Raw genomic sequence first — 22,846 nt, 5'->3', positions numbered from 1 at the left:
GCATATTTGGAATGTTAATTTTGTTAAATTTTCACCAATAAATGGAATAAAGGTGCACTTGGGGGCACATACGATTATAAAGTTTCCAGAATAAGCAGTGTAAGTTTTTAGTATAAGCAGATATCTTCTCACCCCACTCAGGATCTGACACCTTCCATTGGTTCAATGTCTCTCTCTGTGGGTCTTTGTTACGTTCCTCAGGTTCTAACACTCCCTACTAGGCCGCCCCTCAACCTTGTTTCCCACAGAGACCCTCTTCTCACCCTACTCGGGCTCCAACAATTGCTTCAGGCCCCCCCCCCCCCCCAACACAGATAACCTCCGCACCCTGCTTGGGCTCCAGTGTCCCAACCACATTGGGCCCTGGTGCCCACTCAACACCACCTGTCATGCTTGGTCCCATCTAATGACTTTTGCATTGAATTGTTAGTGAAGAGGAAGGTGTTTTATTTTTTAGTGCTTCCATTATAAATACAAATAAAAGCAACCACAATTTTCTAACAAATATTTACGAAGCTTCAACTACGTACAAGGTCCAATGGAACTGTGCAGTCCTCCAAGAGCTTCTTCTCGGTCTGAGGAACCCAAAATATCTCTATGCATTACTCAGGATGTTTTCCAGTATCAAGTAATAACAAAAAAAAGAGAGGAAAAAATCCACCAAAAAATGGTTTAACAATAAGAAAAAGTATCATCTTGATTAATTTAGTAGCGGAAGTTGATCGAGAATGCAGTTGTCCCCATCTTTTTGTTCTGCCATCCTAATTGTGTCAGCATTGCTCACAGGCTAATATAGTCCCAAGATGGCTGCCACCTTTAAGGTCCATAAAATATGTACATATCCAACAACGGTCAGCTGAAGAAAACAGCTCTTCCCCTGTGTCTCTTAAGTACAAGGAAAATTGTCCCAGAAGCCTCCTGCACCCCCTTCTCCCAGCTTCCCTCTCATCTCACTGTTTTGAACTGGATCACATGCTCATGGTTAAGCCAACTGCTGGCCAGGGGATGGCATCCCCTGATTGGCTGTTATAAGAAACAACAAATAACCTTTGTTTTCAACAACAAATAACTTTTATTTTCCTACGTAAGCCAGTTTCTATTTACTCTTAACTAACAGTCCTGACAAATGCATTATGCACCACATTTTCCCATGTGCACAAAGAGAGGTAAGAGAGGGAAAATATTTTTATTTCCATTTTACAGGTGGAAAAATTAAAGTATCCAAATGTAATGTCCTTGAGACTATGTTGCACCTCACACAAGCTGGAGAGTCCCACACAGATATCTGTGTGTGTGTGTTTGTGTGTGTACACGTATGTATATATTTTTAAGCAAAATGTATCCTAAAATTTCAGGCAAAAATTTTTATACATTTGCCTTTGAAGCCCAGCAGTGGGGGTTGAGAGGAGGAGAGGGAGGATGTTTTCTGTGGCATGAACAAACAGCATTGTCTCAAAGAGGCTGCTCGCGTCCACAGAGCTCGGCGCTGCCTATATTAAACACTCACTTTGCAGCCACCAGGCTCCGCCCCTGACGGTTATCTCCCAAAGGCTCTGTTAATTTCAAGGCTTCCATACTGATACTACATGGCTGCAAATCAGGCTTTTGTTCAACCTGTCCCTGAACCATTTCCTCCTACCTGTGTGGTTTCTCTATTTTCAGATAAGCAAGGCCTGATTAAGGAGCTGCCATCACTGTCCCAGGCCATAGAAGAGAAATTGTCATGGACAAGGCTAGACTGCTTACATAGTGTCTGAATTATAAATACTCGTCATTATAGACTTTGTCCTGCCACATAATATGAATCAAGGCAACTATAATTTGGTCAGAGATTACAACCCTAAAAGCAGGTTTCGTTCCTGGATGGTAAACCAGGAACTACTGCTGTTGACTTCAGCGATCATTTAATACTGAACTAGAATAACTACATATACTAAATATTTTAATAGTCTCATTCTGTGGACATCAGTGTTTTTAGATGTTACACTAAAATATTTTTCACCTGAAATATTTAGAATATTTTAATATAGAAAAATGTATTTCACACAAGTACCTGTCAGTTGCAATAAACATATAGATCAAAATCTTCAGCTTAGGGGCGGAGTCAAGATAGTAGAGTTGATAAACCTTAAACTCACTTCCTCACATGATCACATCAAAATTACAACTAAAGTATAGAAGGACCATCACTGAGAACCACCTAAAGACTAGCTGAATGGACCTCCTATAAATAAGGATATAAAGAAGCCACATGGAAATGGGTAGGAGGGGCAGAGACATGGACCGGGCAGGTCCCACACCCATGGTGTGGCGATTAATAAACAGGAGGTGTATCTTGACTGTGGAGGTCCCCCTCTCCAGGAGTGAGGGATCTGAGCCCCACACTCAGCTCCCCAGCCCCAGGCACCTGTGCGAGGAAGAGGAGGCCCCCTAACATCTGGCTGTGAACACCAGCAGGGATTATATCTGAGATTGATGAAGGGTTGTGGGAGACCGAGAGTCTCTATTTAAGAGGTTCCCGAACAAACTCACTCCACGCTCCAGTACAGGGGCAGCAGTTGGAGAAGTGCCTGGGTTAAATGGAGAGGAATTAAATGGACTAATTTTAGGGTGAGGGCTGGAAGGGTAGAGACTGGTGGGCACTCTCTCAGGCGATGGAAGCACTGGTGGGCCCCACTGTTCCTTTGTTGAGCTCTTCTCCCACCTAGCTGGCCCAGCACAAGTGGGCACAAAATCTGTCGCTCTCGATTACCCTGGCTAATAACATACACCCCACTCTGGCCTACATATATATTATACAATGGAATGTTACTCAACCATAAAAAAAGAATGAAATCTTGCCATTTGAGACAACATGGTTGGACCTAGAGGGTATGATGTTAAGTGAAATCAGTCAGACAGAGAAAGACAAATACTGTATGATTTCACTTATATGTGGAATCTGAAAAACAAAATAAATAAAACAGAAACAAACTCACAGACACAGAGAACAAACTGATGGCTGCCAGATGGGGAAGAATGGGCAAAAAAGGTGACGGGGATTAAGAAGTACAAAGTACAAGCTGCTAGTTATAAAATTAATAACAGGGACATAAAGTATGTGGAATACAGTCAATAATATTATAATAACTATGTATGAGGTCAGATGGGTCCTGGACTTATTTTGGTAATCACTTTGTAAGGTATGTAATTGTCTAATCACTATGTTGTATGCCTGAAACTAATATAATACTATATGTCAACTATAATTAAAAAATAAATTTAAAAAATCTTAGTGGCTTAAAATAATAGCAGCTTCTCGTTTATGCTATACATGTCCATTTTAGGTTGGTGGCAATTCTACTCCACATTACCCTTTCTCCTCCAGGACATGACTAATCATTACGGCAGGGAAACTGAAATATAATGAATCATACGTATGTCAGCTAAGACTTTTAGGCTTCCGCCTAGAAGCCACAAAAGTCACATATTTCATTTGCCAAAGCAATTACATGGCCATGCCCAACTCCCCAGGAAGTATAATCCTACCAGTATCTGCTATAAGGAGAACCGGAAACACTGGCAGACACAAATGACTACCACAGTAATAGGTAAGGCTACTGTATTATACAAGATACTTTCAGTTACAAGCAATCTGACGTAAGGAAAACAAAAAAGGTAGTGGTCAGGTCGAGGCTCACATAACTGGTAAATCCAAGGGGGACAGAAATGCGATGATGTTATTAGGTCTCTATTTTCCCCTCTCTCTCTGGACTCTGCTCTCTTCTTACTCTTAGGCAGACTGTCTCCAGGTGATGGTAAGATCACCACCCATCACACTAAGCACATATCAGGGAGTCCAGAAAAAAGAACTTCATCCTTTTTACCCTCAGCATCCGTATCTCTCTCTCAACAGGACTCTGATTGGCCCCGCCTGGTCAAGTGCTACCCGGGATGAACCAGGGTATCCAGGCAAAAGGGTGCTTTGAGCAGCCTGACAGGGTCTGTAGACATATCACCACCCCAGTGATTGGACAGCGGGGCCGAGTGATCGTCAGCCCCACCAGAATGACATGGAGTAGAGCAGATAAGCTCCCACCAGCAAAGCTGACCACACCAGAAAAGTAGCAGCTATCTACCCGGAGAAATCTGTTATTTCATTTCCTCCATCATTCCCTTTGATGACACATGTGAGATTAAATTCTAGAAACATAAACTCACGTGCTCTTGGCTTTCATACTATAAAGTGTTGCTGATGTTAATCCAGATCAGTTGTAAAAACACACCAGAGAACATAACACAGGTAAATCCTGGGACAAAATTTCTTTAAGTTATTTTGCATAAGGCTCCTCTGAGTACAAATCCAAGCAATTAACAAGCAAATTTCCTCTTACAGAACCAATGCAATGGATGATTTTTGAGAGACCCCAAAGAATGATGACATGACAACATGATTACTAGGCGGACGAGTATGAGGGTTAAAGAGGGAGAAATGACTTCCCAAGGTCACAGACAGCACATAGTGGTGCTGGACTTTGAACCCAGCACTTCCCTAGGCAGAGGCAGAAGGTGAAATAGTAACAAGCATCAGACTGTAAGCTTTTTGGTTTTGTTCACAAATGTATCTCAAGCGACTAGAACTGTGGCACATACTAAATGGTTGATGAAGAGGTGAAAGGATTGAGTTCCTTTTCCTATTGTAAGTAACAATCAATGGCAATAAAATAAATTTGGTTTCCCATGTTGTCATTCTTCTAAAATTTGGGTAAATTTCTACAGGAATAAAATACTCAATCCTAGGAAGTTCCAGGTAACACACATTGTGACATGGTACACTCCTCAGTATAGTAGCTTCTTGAAGCTGGGCAGGGCAAACACAGAACAATGAAGGAAAAACAAAAACGGAATGAAGAAGTACATTAAAAAACCAACATAGCTACAGCATCTGTAAATGAGCATTTTTCTAGATCAACATGAAACCACACCACTTCAGTTTTAGTAGTAATGCTATGTAACACATAGTCATTTTAAAGAAGGAAGTTACGTGTAGTAGAACCTCTGTTTATCTTCCTGCAACAGCTGGGTAAAGCCCTATTTTTGGCCAATTCCTTTCTCACCCAACACCCTCTCCACCACCAGAACAATTTGCCGATGTTTTGGGGTCTTCCCTTAGAGCACTGAGTGAGAGAAAAGGCAGATAGATGGAGCTGTCATCGTGTTGGACAAGAGAAAAACAACACACAAAGCTCACTTTTATTTCAGAAATGGAATTATTCACCATCTCACCACAGGATGTCTCTGACAAACTCAGTAAGTAAACTTGATTGCAGTGAACTCTCTTTGACTGTATAAGAAATTCTAATTTTTCCTTTTGTAGCACTTGGCTGTAAAACTCCTTTGAAAATCCTGCCTTCTTATGTTCTCAAGAAGACAAATTTAAACACAAAACAAAGACTTTGTGGGCAGGGTCTGAATCCACTGCAAACTTTTAGAGTAGATTCCCACCTACCCCAAATTCTCCCGGACTCTTATATAAAGATGGCGTGCTTTAGCCCCTCTCCTTAGTTCCAAAATATGGATCGAAGGCAGAAACATACAATTTTAGAGAACGGACTAAAGATAACAAAAGTCAGGCAGTGAGAATTTCTGTAAGCATGTAATGCGGCAAATTTTAAAGCCGAAGAGAAAACACATTTTCTCTGTACTAATTTCTTAGAAAATATTAAATTGGAAGATTCCAGTTTTCAGACCTAGACTTATATCTCACTGAAGAAATCAATGGCATTTAAATCTTTTGCAAAGCTGGAACAATCTATTTTGGGAAAGCAGTTTATGGGGAGACATTAATAATATTGCAAATACTGGCAATAATTAACCTTGATCAACCTGAAGCTTTGCTTTTCAGTATAATTATACAAATTGGTTACTTAGTATGTGGGAAACAAAGAGATACAGATGTTTCTAAGCAACTAACTACATCCTGTTGAGTTTCCTGCAAGCCTCAGAACCCTCTCATTGGTATTTGTGAAAAGCCAGCTTCAAAGCAAAAGCGTAGCTAGTGTTAAAAAAGGCAACCATTCCTCAGCTTCCATTTCCATCCCCAAGTGACACTGGTAAAATTAAACCTTATTCATGATGCTTCTCTACCAGTTGACTAGGCTAGATTCTTACAGTCCAGTGGTGGTGGCTACACAAGTCCACATGTGATCTAAGGATAGAAAACTACTCCATGGGCCACCAAGGATGATGGGTAGTCCTCAGAGGAACAATAAAACCTTCGTGTGGTTGGTAGATTGTAACAGTGCCTAACATTTCAGTATGCAGGCCTTAATCTAAATATTTTGCAGACATTAGCTCATTTAATCTTCACAATCACCCCACGAAGCAGGAATACTATTTATTATATCCACTCTTTAGATAAGGAAATTGAGACTTAGAGAAGGAAAGTATTAATAACTTATCCGGGGTCAAACACTCTTCACGACCATACTACCATATATTACTTTTCCATCAACCTCCCTCTTATTAAGAGTTCCATCCTCCAACAAATGAGTTAACGAAATCAAATCACAGAAAAACGAAGTCCCAACTGTATATGGCTAAAATCAGTCAATCAGAAGTCCATTCTCCATTGTAAAGCCAGGTAGACATTTTAACTGTTAAGCTGTTCACTCCCCACTGAACACTCTGCAGTGGTGTATTGCCTGAGCAATAACGTCCGAGAGCCTTAACTCAGTTTACAAGACTCTGCACCATCCATGTCAGCGTCGTCTTGCATTACTCCTACCTCATTTTCTATGTTCCAACCTCAGTGGCATTCTTTTGGTTCCTTGAATAACCTGAAGCTTTGTCCATCAGTTTCCTGACCTGTGAGTATTTCTGTTCCCTCTCTCTTCACTCACCTTTTCTCTGGTTGACTTTGACTCACCTTTCAGAGCACAACTCAAAATACCAGTTCTCCAAGGAAGCCCTCCCTTGCTCACTAACCCTTGAGCATATCAGGTCCCGGCTTGCTATAGTCTCATAGTATGGTGTATTTTCCTCTTTTCAGAATCATAATTTTAAAATTCACCACATAATTAGATGTTTAATGCCACCTTTCCTTACTAGAACGTAAGTCTGAAAGGGAGGAACCACGTCTGTCATATGTACCACACCATACCCCCAGCAATCAGCAGTGGCTAGCACATAGGAGGTACTCTGTACGTATTTGTTGAAAGAATCATTGAGTGAAAGGTAACCATATACATAAGAAATGGAAACTAAGGTCATGCCCTGCAGGCACAGGGGTCAGGCAAGGAAGAGTGACCACAGCCAGTGAAGGAAGCCCCACACCCAGTTCTGCCCCACGTTTGGTACTGCACCTGGTGCTGCTGCTCCAGACTAAGCCAGTGTTTGAACAGTTCGGGATAGAGGCATAGAACCAGACCAGTGGGATCCGCGAATGGAGGAGGAAACAAAATAGTGGTGCTTTAAAGAATGACCTCAGGAGAGATGGAGCTGATCATACTCGTAAGACCTGGACCTGACTTCACAGGGTAGAATTTAAAGTATTGTGACACAGCAACACCCCATTTGATTAATGTTCCAGCGGATTTTAATTGATATTTACTTGTTATATGTAGCTCAGAACAAGAAGGGCCATAAATTCTGAGTGCCAGCATTGCTTAATCTAGTCCTGGCTGCTCTGCAGCTCCCCTCAAAGCCATCTAAAAGTCGCCCTGGGGAGGGTCCGTTAGTGCTAAAGAAGCTCCTTGGGAAAGAATAAAGCAGTTATACACCAAAACATTTACCAAGAAACCCCCTCCGAAGATCGCGGAACACTTCTACAGATAGAACCCGCACGCCAATCAGTTAGTTCCAAGGCTTTTCATAGCAGCCTGCAGTCAGGCTCAAATGGAGAAGTGCTGAGAGGTGTGTGTGACAGTGTCTTGTATCCCTTGTACTAACTTCCGGCAAATACAGTAATTCCTATCCTCCCATCTTCAAGAGTACAAGCTTGAGATGCTAACCTAGGGCTAAGATCCTGCGGAATCCTGGATTGCTTTGTTTTTGGAAATCTAAAGTATATTTAAAAAAATCAAAAACCTTGATTCTGAAACATGAACGAGACACCTGGGACACTCCCAAAGCTTCACGTCCTCACCCTCTGAATGAAACTCATATTTAAGGCCTTGCCTGTGAGTTTCAATTCTCCTTCTTGTGATTTATCTATTTATATATAGATTTGGTGTAGTTGTAACCTAAGTATATATGCCAATTTTGTTCATTTTTAAACTTGACGTATCAAGCAAGGAATGAATTACTCTCTTCTTGTGCCACAATTGTACTTAGTATACATATCTACTCCATTACTGCACTTGCCAGACTATATTTCAATAATCTTATTTATATATCTGTCTCTCTAGGCTGTGGGTATTTAAGGAAAAGAGCTCTTTTTCTTCTTTCTTTTAAAATAATATTTGTGGAAGGAATGAACAATGGCTAGGAAATTTTGTTCCACACCCTCTTTTAAACTGTTTCAGTATTTTTAAAAAGTAGGGAACACATGCACATAGTACAAAATTCAAAAGGGACAATATGATACACATTACATAGTAAGTCTCCATCTCGCATCTGCTCCCCCAGCCAACACAAGGTCTTCTCCCTAAAGTCAACCGCCGTTTTTAATTTACATGTATATTACCAGATACCATCCAGGTATATCTCAGAATCTAAATAAATTCTTTTTTTTCTGTCTTGATTTAAAAGTTGTTTTTTGTTTTTGTTTCTGATTTTGTTTTACACAAACGATACGCACACTGCTTTGCATGCTGATGTTTTCTTTTAGCAACAGGAGATAATTCCATACGGGTTAATATGGAAACACCGTGATGGACCTCTAGGACACTTCTAATTTTTTGCTATTACAAACAATGTCACAATGACTATACTTGAGTATATGTAACGTCACAAATACAGAAATATTTCTGGAGGATAAATTTCTACTAATGAAATTTCTGGAGCTAATGCTATGGGCATCCATAATTTTGACGGGTATTTACAAATTGTCCTCCATGGAGGTTATTTTAATTGAGACCATACCATCAACATACACACAGCAAAGCTGCTTCCTCTACACCCCTGCCAACACAAGGCAGTAGCAAACTTTTTTGATCTTTGCCAATCTGAGAGGTAAGACAGGCATTGGCTAGGGGAACTATTGAATATCTTTTCATATGTTGAAGAGCTATTGGTGTCTTTTTCTGTGAAAATCTGTTAGTTCTTTTGCACATTGTTCTATTATGTGTCTGATCTTTTAAAAAAAAGTGTAGAACACATTCCGTATTGTAGAAATTAGCTCTTTGTCATGTGTTAAAAATCTTTCTCCCAAAGTCTTTTGCCTTTGTTTACAGGATCTTTTAATATAAAATTTGGGGCTTTATGTATTCGAATTTATCAATATTTTTTTTCTTTTATGGTTTCTGGATTTTGTGTCATCTTTTTAAAAAGTCTTCCCTACCCCAAGGTTATTAAAAAAGTTTCTCCTATATGTCCTTCCTTGTAATGTCAATTTCTTCTACATTTAATTCTCTGATGTAGCTGTAATTTTTTTGTCATAAGAATGAGGTAGAAATACAACTTTATTTTTCCATTATTTACCTTTTTCATTTAACATTTCATATAAAATTTCTCATAGAATTATACAGTTTTCATGTTTTTTATTTTAATGGCTTAATTGAGTTAACATTACCATAGTTTACTTAACCATTCATTATCTCCTATTACTAAACATTCATTAAATTTTTACTTACAGATATTCTTCATTTTAAACAATTTCTTCAGAGGAAATTATCAAGAATTAAATTTCTGGGTCAAAGAGTTTGAACATTATTATAACTTTTAACTGAACTGTCAGATTGCCAGGATCTAACCAATTTATAATCTTCATAATACAATTATCAAGTGACGTGTATATATAAATATGGATGAATCTTTTCCAAAAAAAAAATTTACACTAGTCTCTATTCAAATCTAACCAGTTGATCCACAGTCAAAAAACTTGCTTCACACTTCTACAGAATCTGATCACCCTAGGAATTACTGTTATTTCCTGGGAGGAAAAAGAGTAAGTGGACAAATTCTTCTGGAGCAAAGGGCAATTCAGAGGACTGTTGGAAAATCCTAAGAGAGTAACTTGGCAAACCAAGCACTGCAGTAGAGTCAGAAGAAGACTGCAGCATTTAAACCCAGGCTGTATTTCACTGTTCACTTCTCTGCTTTCCCTTCCCAAGGGCAGAGTTTCCCTTCCTCCCACATTCTTTCCAAGCACCTTGAAGTTCTAGCCACCATTTCGTACCTCTTCGTCAGCTTTTCCCATGAGCAGTCTTTCTTTTGGCTCCTGGATCAGGCCCTTCAAGTTCTTTAAGTAAGGCCAGGAAATAAGATGTTGATCCAAAGTGGAACATCAAACATCCACCCCCAGCCTAGTGTGGTTACAGCGGAGATTTTCAGCTTCTTTGGAGCTGTGTCGCCCTACCATTTGCTTAATCACATACTACTTGCAACCCTTTTGCTTCCCCTTCTTCTTGCTGCCTCGTAGGGCTCTCTTTAGAGAAGCATTTCAAGAGGCATCTTTCTTTTGAAATAATTATCTTATTATTATAAATTCTATGATGCCTCTTCTGGAAATTTGGTACAGTGTCATGGTATGAATCTGGTCATATCAGAGAGAAAAGTCACAAGCCTGGGTAGATTCCAGGCATACACGTGACGGGCAGTATACATGGGGCATACTCTTGGGACTTAGACTTGAACTTCATCCCTTACTAAATTATGTGACACTAAGCAAATCCTTTAACTATTCTCAATTAAAATATCACCATCTTAGAGAGGCACTTCTTGACCATCCTTTATCTAAATGGCTACTCTGACTTGTTATTCTTTATTATTATTTCCCCATTTGTATTTTCCATAGCACTATTACGTTTTGTAATTGAATGCTTATTTGTTTTTTATTATATGTCTTTCCCAATGGACTGCAAATCTCATAAGGGCAGCATTTGATGTGTTTATCACTGGATACTCATTGCCTAGCAGGGTTCCTGCCACAGAGTAAACTCAAATAACTGTAGCGTTAAGTGAGCTCAGTTTTCTTCAAAACAGGTATAAATAACACTACTTATATTGGAGATGTAACATGGGATAGTACATGTAAAAACATTTAGGAAAGAGCCAGGCACATGGTGAGTGCTCAACAAGTGTCAGACATTATTTCAGTTATAATTCTGAGGAAGTCGTGCCCTTTGTAACTCAACTTTCCCAATTGTAAAGGGAAAGGAAGATTTACAACCCCTCCCCTACTGCCCAAGCACACTGTGAGATTACGAAAACAAACAAAAAATAAATAAATAAAGGTATTAAAAGGGACTCAGAAGACAGTATCCACTGAGTTGAAGAATTTGTTAAGTTTACAACTCTCCCATGGCATTTGTCCTGATCAGGGCCATCTGTTGCCTTCTGTAGGGTTAGCAGTTCTCATCTAACAGTTCCGAAATCACAGTTTCACCAGGACTTCACCCCACACACTGAGAAAACAGATATCTAGAAGAGCACATAAGGGTTGAGAAAGACTGTGCTTGAATACAACAGTGGCAGCACTCGAGAAATTCATAGAAAGAATGGAGAATTAATCGGGCTATAAAATACCCCAGTGATGTATCCAATTTCCAGCGATAAATACTATCTTACTCACCTCCTGAAACATGAAACCCGGTTGTTATTAAGCCACTTCCTCCTTCCCTACACTTCAAATGACAATGTGTTTTCACAATATTCCAAATTTAGTCTTCAGATGCCCCCACATCTGTAATCTTACAATTCCACCCTAGGGAATTTCTAAGAACCACGATTTTCAACTCTGGCTAAACGAAGAAGCACCTGTGGACCTTTGTAAAGGATAAAGATGTTGAGCCTCATCCAAGACCCACTGAATGAGAAACGTCCAAAAGTACGATTTGAGTGTCTATGTTTTTGGAAGGCTCCAGAGATTATTCTGGTGCAAAGCCAGGGCTGAGAACCACTATCCCATGTGCCCTGACCTCCTGGCACCAGTGTGCCAACACCATTCAAGGGCAAAGGCAATCCAGCATAAGGTTAAGAGCTCAGGCAGGAAGTGTCAGGCAGACTTGGCCGTCACTACCAGGCAAGCCTCTGCTTCCTCAGTTTCAAACAAGAAACACTAAAAGTACTTAACTTCAAAGACTTGGATTCAACACTAACTAACTTGTATAAAAATCACTTAGCATGTCTGGAAAATAGTAAGTGCTCAATAAATTGTTTTGCTTATTACCTTCCATTGGGTAAATTATTTCTAAGCTGCAATCTAAAAAAACCAAAAAACCTTTGTACAATTTATTAGCGAAACACTGATGAGCCCTGCCATCTCGTTTCCCTTGCTCTCTTAGAATAAAATAAGGGGCAAGTACATCTGAGGAGGCCCTGCCTCAGGTTATGGAAGCAAGATAACTCAGCTAGTTGGAGCTTTTATTTGGTTGATTTTGTAAATTAGGCCAAGCTCCCGGTTTCTGCTTGCAGTTATTTCACTGCTGTATTCCGTATCCTCTTATGCCAGATGTCTCAAAAATGTGTCTCTGGTGAAAAGGACCAGAATTCAGACCGATACAAATCCAGCACAGAAAAGCATGGTGTGCCTGAAGCATTATTTTTAGATTCCTTTAGCCAAGGCATTAACTATGTGCAATTTGCAAATTACTGTGCTAGGTAGGCACTGTGGCAAATATAAAGATGCAGAAGAGAAAGTTTCTGGCCTTTCAATAGTCATTTTATGAATTTAAATAATGTATTTTAGAAGTTGCCACAAGTTAATCACGCCACAAGCCAAATCAAGGATGGGGAAGAAAAGGAGAGCTGGTCAGGATGCCCACTGTCCCCCTCCTTCTCTCCAGAGCAGGACTGTGAACTTACTTGTGTCCACAGACAACAGTGGCATTGTTCTGACTCTGCTGAAGAGATGGTGACACCAGAGAATCCTATGTCTGCCCCTGCTCTCTGCACAGATAATGTGCCAGGCCCTCTAAATATTTTACATAAATTATCTCATTTAATTGTCACGACTCTGTGGGCAAGTACTATTATTATCCCCATTTTACAGATGGGGGAAGTGAGGCTTAGAGAAGTGGAGTCACAAAGCCAGTATGTAGTGGGACTCTGGCCCAGGCTGTTTGGGTCTTCAGCCTGAGCTCTTTAACTGTTTTGCACATGATGCTGAGCCCTGATTCTGGAGGTAAGAGAGGATCCTCTAAAGCGCATAGCCTAACACCCACATCAAAATGCTATGGTCAAGAAAACAGGATTAGTGGTTAGCTCTGGGGGTGATGACTGGCAGCGTGACAGCGACTGGCAGGGGCAGGAGGAAGGGAATGCTAATACTCCATTTCTTGATCTAGGTAAAGGTTACACAATTTCTTGATGTGGGTTTGTGAAAATTCATCAAGGTATACATATAAGTATAAAATAAGTCCGTTTTTCTGTGCGTATATTTCATTCCAGTAAGAGTTTTATATACAAAGTATAAAAGTTAACTAACTCTTCATCTTTATGCGAGCTCCCAGCAGTGTTAACACGGGAAGAGCAATAACCTCACAGAAAACCCTTCATTGTCACGGGATTACTGAAAATTTGGATCACGTAATTTCAGTATCCTTCTCCTCTCTTAACAAAAGCCTAGCCAAGGAACAGAAGTTAATTGTGCTGTCAAATGCATACAGTCAACTCTTACACATTTTATCAGCTCTTCAAGGAAAGAGATGTTACAAATATTGGAGATTGAAGCCCTGATTGGGAGGTACAAAAATTAGCACAGCTAGAGTTAAAACAGGGGTTCTCAACCCTTGATTCATCTTAGAAGAATCCTGGGAGCATTTAAAAAATCTCCCTACCTGGGTCCCACACACATAGATCCTGATTTCACTGGACGGAGGTAAGACCCTGTTATTAAATTATTTTCAGAGGTCACCAGGTGATTCTAAGGCGCAGCCATCATGAGCACCGCTTAGTAAAGGATGAAGCTAATTTTAAAACTAGCTTTTACACCCCAAATTACTATAAATCTCATTTTTCCTTCAATAAGTCACTCAAGAGGGTACGATTTTTAAAAAGAAAAGCTGAAAATTATTCTTCATTTGTTATTCTAGGATAAAATAGTCGAGCTATTCTTTCTTATATTCTATTCTTGAACAAAGAAAAATGAGTTTAACATCATAGGTCATTTCTACTAGTGTAATAATTTGCATCAGACCCCCTTCCAAAGGGGTAGGGGGATATTGTTCATGGTGAAGCTATGATTTTGCCACTAGCAACACTTTCATCCCCTTTTCTGACCAGGTGCCATAACCAGCAGAGGCGAGGCAGAAACAATTCAAATAATCCTGAACTCTGGTGGCACAGCTGTTTGCTGTTGGCTAAATGGCCGTTTGAAACTCATAATAGAACCCACATCTCCTTAGCAACAAATTTTCCTTTTTCTTCTTTTTATATTTATGTGTTGGCCAGTGAAATGGTGTCTCTGCAAGTGAGTCAAAAAAAGAAATAAAACTACACACAGAACAGAGACCTGAAAGGAAGAAGGTAAACACAAATCCTCAGAAATGACCTATGTACATGCTGTTAGCATACACACCATTACCACCTTCCAGCCAACCAGTTTGTTATCACCGCGTCTGTAGGTTTACCCACAAGCGTCTTGTTTGTGCTCATAATCTCTAGAGACTTACAAAAGTAGATTTGATGATGATAGCAGTTTTCCCTTCCTAAGTTTTACTTTCTGAGCTAATAAGTCATTTATTGTTTGTATCCTCCCATACACCATATTCTAAGACTTAAAACATACCAAGAAAAACAGGATGCTTCAGAAAACTCCAGAAGATTCTAGTCCCTTCTATCTTCAATCCACAGGTAGGCTCAACAGTAGGCCTTGACTTAGAGTTTATCTTAATACTAATAACTTTTTAAAATTCTTAAATCCTTCATCTTGAACTTAGTATTAGGTTAAATATTCTCTCTCTCCAAAGCCATTCTCCCACCCCACAAAATGAGTACCTGTGAAATCCTCCATAGAAACTGCTATCTAGAAGGATACTGTTGTATTCTGAGATACTTGTCCTGCTCTAGAGAATGCAAATCTACAGATTCAAAATATAAAGGATTCTAAACCAAATAATTTTTACATGTCAGATTTTGTTTTTGTTTGCTTTCTACACATTTGATTCTAGATGGGTGGCTTTTTTTCCATCTTTAATAACAAAAGGTGAACACCTCTTCCTTTCACTGGGCTACTGAAACATAAAAGCTGTTTTGACTGCACAAAGGGAAAATGGATTCCCTACAAGGATATAATATCCAAGCAAAGGAATGAGTAGACCATAAGAAAAGTATAACCACCCATATGTGTCCCTCTTCTTGTTTGATAGGATGGGAGTGGGGTCAGAAGAGCAAGAAAAAGGGACAAAGAAATTAGTTATATTCTTAGGAAATAAACTACTATAGCAAGAGTTTTCCTGACCGCCAGGCTGGGGAAGAAATCACCCTACGAAGGCAATGAATCCCGTTGTTTCAAGCTGAACTCTCACACACACAGTAACTGGAATCTCAGCTTTTTCTCCTCTAAGGCAGGACAGCAGCAGGGGTGGGGAATGGAGAGGACACTCAGGAGTCTCAGTGGCTGCTGCAGCGACTAGTACCCAACCCGCTCTAGTCACTACCTACATCGTTCTTATGTAGAGCCAGCGAAATTCCTGCAGCGACGGCCAGTATCTTCTTTTCTGTGAACCTCTTCAGCCACGTCATCCTGCTCCGGGGCAGGCAGTCCCCCTACCCATTAGGGAGGCCTCCAGCACGCTGTGTACAGCAGAAGCCACAAGTAGCTGCTCTACCCTTTATCTGGCTCCCTAGAGGCTGAGTACGACCAAAGAAGGAGCAGAGACCGCACTACACGCCTCCCCTCTCTTCCGGGAAAGCCCCAAGAAATCGAAGGCACCAGTCCTCCTGCAGAGGGCCAGCCCTTCTTTGCCTCCAGCCATACCGCCTTCCACTCAAACTCATATTTCTTCTCTTCACCCCTTGTGCTGCCCACGAATGATTTTCTCCTCTCCATTTCATGGCTTTCCATGAATATCTAGAAAACTAATTTGTTGAAGCATAGAGTATACATTCTCCCTGGGTAATTCTTTTTTTTTTCTTTAAATTTCAGCTTTGAGGTCTGATTGACAAATAACAGTGTAAGACATTCAAAGTGAACATTGTGGTGAGTTCTTATGCATGTACATTGTGAAAAGATTCCCCCAGTCTGGTTTATTAACATATCCATTGCCTCACATACTTTTTTGGTTTTTCTGGTGAGAACATTGCTCTTTTAGCAATTATATAATACAGTGTTATCAACTATAGTCACCATGCTTTACATTGGAGTCTCAGACTTTATTCTTCTTACTGCTGAAAGTTTGTTCTTAGGGTGGATTCAATATTTTATCTCTAACCTCCACAGCTCCAAGCGCAATGATTTGTACACGATTAGTGAATGAATGAATGCATGCGTAAGGGAATGACTATAGCTAACCATAGTTCATATTTCTGTTACCCCATGCCTGAAGAGAACGTTCTTCAGTGATTGACTTTATCGTCTAGTCTTCTTTACATCAGTTAAGTTCTACTTCAAATAGTTATCAAGATCCCATGCCACTTACTTTGAAGAAAATTCAAAGTGGGGATTTCAATCTGTTTGCTCTACAAATAATTTTGTTTTCAAGTTTAAGCCTTCAAATTGGGAAGGAGCTCTTCAATCTCCTTTGATGTGAGGGTGAGACCGGGGAACTGAGAAAAGAGAAAAAAGTGTGGGAAATACTCCCTGAGCACACAAAATAGGAGAATCCAATACCTTTAAAAACCCAGCCAAGTACACATAACCACTTTTGCCTCTTGAAGAGGAAAATAAGACAACAAATCTGACTTAAATGAATGAAAGCTCTGGCAATAAAATAAAGCAATCCAGAGTAATCTGCAAATACATATACCCAACTATTTGTTTCTAAGGGAGAAAAACCATTAAAATTACAATCATTTTCTTTTTTTTTTACCACGTGTCCGACTTCATAAAAATGTTCTTCATGTGGCTTGTCATTCACTGGTCTCTTTAAGACAAAATCAGCCAAAACAATAAGCCAGTCGAAGCCCAGAGGACTCCACTGCAGACTGAACAGAATAAATCTTGCAGGGTACTACATAAGGAGACTGGTAGCATTCCACCAATGCTGCCGCTGCCTACTGACAATGAGCTCACTGATGGTTGTCAGCCGGGATCTGATGTCAGAGCCGTCCCGGCTTACCACACAACACTGGGCAAAGAATATAACCTTTCCACCCTGAGCCTGTCATCTGCAAATAAGGGTTGATAATAAATGAGTGTTCATATGAGTTCATCAGTTAATGTTTTCAAGCACAAGGGAAATGAGCACCACTCCAGCTATCAGTGAGTCACAATAACTGACTTCCTGCCATTCCAGACTCTTCATCAATGCTGAATGAAGTGCAGCCAGGTAATCAATATAATAGTTGCATGAGGTCTTACAACTGTGATCACCTTCACTGTGCCATGTGTAAAAAGGCAGTTTACTAGGAGGCAGTCCTATGGTGATACACCTGAGAAGCATGGCTTACTTTGAGAGAGGGAGACAGCTTCCGTTGGTGAAACTGCAACGATATTTATGGAGCGCTTCTATGCACAAGAAACATTCTGAAATTGACAACCTAGATTTTTATCACCAAGGTTTGTAGAACCTAGTTTTAGCTACGGCTAGCAAAGGCAGTAATCCTTATGCAAGAGAGATTTCACTTTTTAAAAAGTCAATTTAAGTCACTCTCCAACTTTAGCCTGATTCTATAGGTAACCGGCAATTAAAGCAACCTTGCTGGAAGTCAGGTGAGACAAATAAAATTTATAACATCTCATGTAGTTAGTTCTACATTTGAGATAATCTAGCTGACTCTCCAGTCCAGTAATTATAACACTATTTGGCTTTACATTATCAACAGCTAGAATGTGTAAGGTCTATGTACGTGGGGAAAAAAGGTCCAGCGGCAGCATCAACACCAAGCAGTTGTCACAGGGAACAGATACTATTGACCGTGGAAAAAAAGGGGGGGAACTCACAAAAACAATCATATTCCCTAGTGAAGGAGACTTACTCATTTTTCTACTTTGATAGATATGCTTTGAGGGGAGATTACTATTCATACAAATATACCATCCTATTTATACATATATCCAGCCTAAGTCACTTACTTGCCTTCCCAAACTATTTGACGGAGGCCAAATAGATGAAATAACAGGCACTAGCCCAGTTGCATTTAAGAGCCAAATTTACCCAAGAAGCTTTCACTTGAATCACCAAAGGCTGTATAAAGTCATATACCTACGTACATTGGAATCACTAAAGATTTCTGATTCTTCACACTCACAGCCAAGTAACGCTGCTGATTCACTGTCTTCCACGTGAGAGCTCTGTAATACAAACAAGATCATTTCAGGGATCCAGACGAATGGGGGCCACAAGCACGAGGGAAAAGCCCGCAGAAATCATGGAATCAGTGTTAGCTGATTGAGAAGCTGCAATTCTGATTAGCAATGGCTGTTTTGGAGAAATAAAGCCAACAGGTGATTGATTAGGTGATTGGAAAGTTGATTATGTTTAATTAGCTGAAGCGTTTCTGTGGTTTCCAATTTGGGCAATGGGATGTCCTTTTTCTGTAAAGACAGTGCTACTTACCCTTTATAGTATGTACTCTGGACTCTTCCCAGAATGGGTAGGATTGTGTTCATTTATCCTCATAATCAAAGGTATATAACTGATCTGACTGTTTAGAGACAGGCTTTAGAATAGAACATAGGACGTGACTTGGGGATCTAACCACTAGCCTGGACTCATTAGCCTTCTGCTAACAAGTGTTTATAAGAAGAGCCAAAAGACATGCCCAACCCAAGTCCCCCTGACAGATTCCAGAAAACAATTTAAAACCTTTCTTCCATTCTCCAATCTCTTTTTCAAAATCTGTCTAGAAGACTGATAAGGAAAATGAGACAAAGGAGTGAAACAATTAGCTGGTAACACAAGAGTATTTTTCCCTTATGACAAAAAAGAGAAGAGAAAAAAACTCCAACTCTGACCCATTAAGTTCCATTCAAATGTTTGTTGTTCAGGTAACAGATGCTAGAAACTGAGCTATCCCTATGTAGAGCTGTATATGCTTATACCATCAAAATTTCTTACTACCATGTGATCCAGCAATCCCACTTCTGGGTATAAATCCAAAAAAATTGAAATCAGGACCTCCAAGAAATATCTGCACTCCCACATTCATTGCAGCGTTTTTCAGAAGAGCCAAGATATGGAAACAACCTAAATGCCCACTGACAGACAAATAGATAATGAAAATGGGGTATATGCACACAATGGAATATTATTTGGCTTTAAAACACAACGAAATCCTGTCATACGTGAGAACATGGATGAGCCTGGAGGACATTATGCTAAGTGAAATAAGCCAGTCACAGAAGGACAAATACTGCATGATTCCATTTATTTGAGGTAACCAAAGTAATCCAACTCAGCAGCAGAGAGTAGAATGGGGGCTTGGAGGAAGGAGGAAATGGGAAGTTGTTTAATGGATATGAAGTTTCAGAAATCTGCTGTACAACATAGGATCTAATGTTGACAATACTCTGTTGTGCATTTAAAATTTTTAAGAGGGTAGATCTCATGTGAAATGTTCTTACAACAAAACGAACAACAACAACAAAAACCCCCAAAGGGACACAAGGAAACTTTTGGAGGTGATAGATATGTTTATTACTTTCATTAGTGATGGTTTCACAGGTGTATACATATGTCCAAATTCATCAAACTGTATGCTTTAACTACGTGCAGCTTTTTTGTATGTCAATTATATCTCAATAAAGTTGTTAAAAAACAAAAACTTCTCACTACCAATGGCTGAAACGTAATCATGTATAACTACTCTGTGGCTATCCTAGTTGACTCCTAGTTTGATTTTTCAAAGCTGAGGCCGTGTTACAACCTGCAGAATACCTGTAGAAGTTAAGAGTTTGAATACAAGTAAATGAAAGAAAGTAAAGCTCATAGTTGCTGTTTCTGGTAATGGCCTTCTACTGGTTTATTTCCTTCTTACTTTTCCCCCTGCTTTTGGTTTTCCTTCTTAAAACCAAGTCTCATCTTCCATTATTCCTCCCTCTTCTTCTTTTAGAAAAATAAACAAAAACAACCAAGTATTTAAAATCACTTTTTAAATCCTGCAAATGCAACGTCTATTCCTTACTCCCTTGCATTTTGGAGGGGGTAAAAATGAGAACATTTACTCTCCATTGGTCTTTTTTTTAAATCGGTCTACAAAATACTTGAAGACTTCTAAAAGTCATATTGGAAAAGCTAAAAGCTTAATCAATAACAAAATATTTGAAGGAATTAATAAGGTAGAAATCAAAGCTGCTTTCAATTCCTCATATCACAAAAGATGATAACATAGATAATATTAAGCATATCAAAAGTGATATGTCACTGACAGTGTATACAAACTGAAAAGACCGAAAAGTACAAAATAATTACTCCAAATTACATTAATTAAGATTTTAAAGTTTTCATTCTTATACATACTTCAGCATGTTTACACTAGCTGTTTAAAATGATCTTTCAAGAAGGAGGTCCTGTAATGACACTGCAGCCTCACAGTTATTTTAAGGCTTTACTGCGTATGAATTGAAATTCAATTCATTAATACACAACGTATCAACTTAAGGGTGCTGGTAGCATTAAAAATAATTGGTTCATGGAACAAGTATTTACTTTCAACTAACATACTTAGTTCTAAATTAAATTCTAGGAATCCTAATGGATGACAAAAGACATTTCAAGTTCATTCCTCTGCCTTCTGAGGTACTTGGTCATTCCAATTCCTAGTTGTCCTGGTTGTTCTGCACTGTGAACTGTCTCGCGTTTGACTATAAAGGACTTATTCCAAGAATGAATAAATATTTAGGAACTCTATTGTTAATAATGTAATTTAGCATATTATTGTCAAATGAGAAAAACTACAAGATTATCTAAATAGGTGCTAAAAGGTATTTGATATGTCAAAAATGATCAACTTTATCACCTAGGCAGGAATCAGGAGACGCTCTGGGAGGAGCTCTGTACCCTGTGTCCTCCCAAAAGCCCTACAGGAATAACTGTGTTTCTATAACAGTCTATGGTTGAAACAGCTCTTCCCCTTCACTTCCTTTTCCCCTCTGTAAAAGGGGTTTTTCTGCTTCTACTTGCAGAGTCCATGCACATGCCTCACCACGTCTGCACAAAAGGGATTGCAATCTTTTCTTTTTCCTGAATATATCCTTTTTGCTGTAGGAATACCTAGTCAACTTTTGTTTTACGGTCGACAGATAAAATTAGTCATTTTTGGTTTCAAACATTATTAGTAAGCAAGGAATAAAAGATGCTTCCTTAACTCATTTTCTAGGTGGGTTTTTATATCTACCGTGTTTCCCCGAAAATAAGACATAGCTGGGCCATCAGCTCTAATGCGTCTTTTGGAGCAAAAATTAATATAAGACCCGGTCTTGTATTAAGATAAGACCGGGTCTTATATAACATAATGTATAATATCAGACCGGGTCTTATATTAATTTTTGCTCCAAAAGACACATTAGAGCTGATGGTCCAGCTACGTCTTATTTTCGGGGAAACACGGTAGTACTTCTCAGGTTGGTAGGCCCTATCTCAACCTGGTGTTTGAATTTCATATTGTGGGAAGTTCTCCAATGTTTCTTCTAGTATGAGGATAGGGATCGTCCCATTTGTAGTGCAGGTATCAATTTTCTTCTCTTTTTCTTCCTTCTTTCCCTTCTGTCCTACCCTCCTTCCTTCCCTTCCTTCATTTTTAATGTCCTTTTGGCTATTTCAGTAGGAACTTTGAAGAGAATAAAGTCAAACTTATATGCTTGCATTGGAAGTACCAAGCCCAAATTTTAACTAAATTGAGTGCATATCCTGGTTCTGTGATGTTGAACACATTACCTAATCTCTCCAAGCTCAATTTCCTCGTCCATAAAAATGGGCACAACAATAGCATCTATCTAACAGGGCGGTTGGGAAGACTGTATGAGAGGGAATATCAGAAAAGCATTTCACGTGACTGCTACGGATGTTGCTACTCCTGCTGCTGCTTCTAAGAACAACGAAACAATAACAATAAATATTCCTACAGCAATACATGCTCCTTCCCACATGTAAAAGGTTTACACAATTGGGTTCAATTCTCTTTCAAAGAAACTTGCCAATATAGGGAAATTTTGCTTCTGCAAAACTATGAGTGTTTCACTTCTAAATAGAGACAAATTTGTATTCCCTATAGAACCCTGGCAGTACTGAGCTCACAATGATCCATTCATTATCATTTATTGTACCCCTACGACGTATGAAGCACTTTTTTGGATGCTGAATTAGCTACAGTAAAACTCTAAACCAAAGGGAAAGAAAACTGAACAGGTTCTAAAAATAGTGTTTTGTTTTTGTTTTTGTTTAATGGATATGCAAACCCCACAAATATAAGGCTTTGGCTCTGTGGAAATATGCCCCTTTGGAGAAAAACAGGGGCTAAGGTTGTTGGTTAGGAAAACATATCCATATATAACAAGAAGTTTCAAGAACAGTTTCTAAGCAGCAATTATAGTAATAAAATGTTGCAATCTTTATAGGGAATGTATGGTGCAAGGACTCCTGTGCTAAGAAGGATGTTTTGAAGA

At 39.4% G+C, this 22,846-nt stretch overlaps 1 protein-coding gene across 3 annotated transcripts in view; it reads right to left on the bottom strand.

The window, feature by feature from the left end:
* The window catches only part of SSH2 (slingshot protein phosphatase 2), a 223,431-nt gene that overhangs the window by 147,589 nt on the left and 52,996 nt on the right, over positions 1-22,846 (bottom strand). For 2 of the 3 annotated variants that reach the window (XM_033089164.1, XM_033089163.1), the window contains exon 2: positions 18,455-18,535. The exons of the other annotated variant lie outside the window; for it this stretch is intronic. In XM_033089164.1, coding sequence (XP_032945055.1) covers positions 18,455-18,535 — 81 coding nt within the window. The remainder of the gene's footprint in view (positions 1-18,454; positions 18,536-22,846) is intronic. 3 annotated transcript variants of the gene reach the window in all.

This window comes from Rhinolophus ferrumequinum, chromosome 21 (genome assembly GCF_004115265.2).
Source record: "Rhinolophus ferrumequinum isolate MPI-CBG mRhiFer1 chromosome 21, mRhiFer1_v1.p, whole genome shotgun sequence".
In the NCBI taxonomy this organism is placed as follows: domain Eukaryota; kingdom Metazoa; phylum Chordata; class Mammalia; order Chiroptera; family Rhinolophidae; genus Rhinolophus; species Rhinolophus ferrumequinum.
The sequence above is the reverse complement of the archived record's forward strand: the minus strand, read 5'-3'. Positions and strand labels throughout refer to the sequence as shown.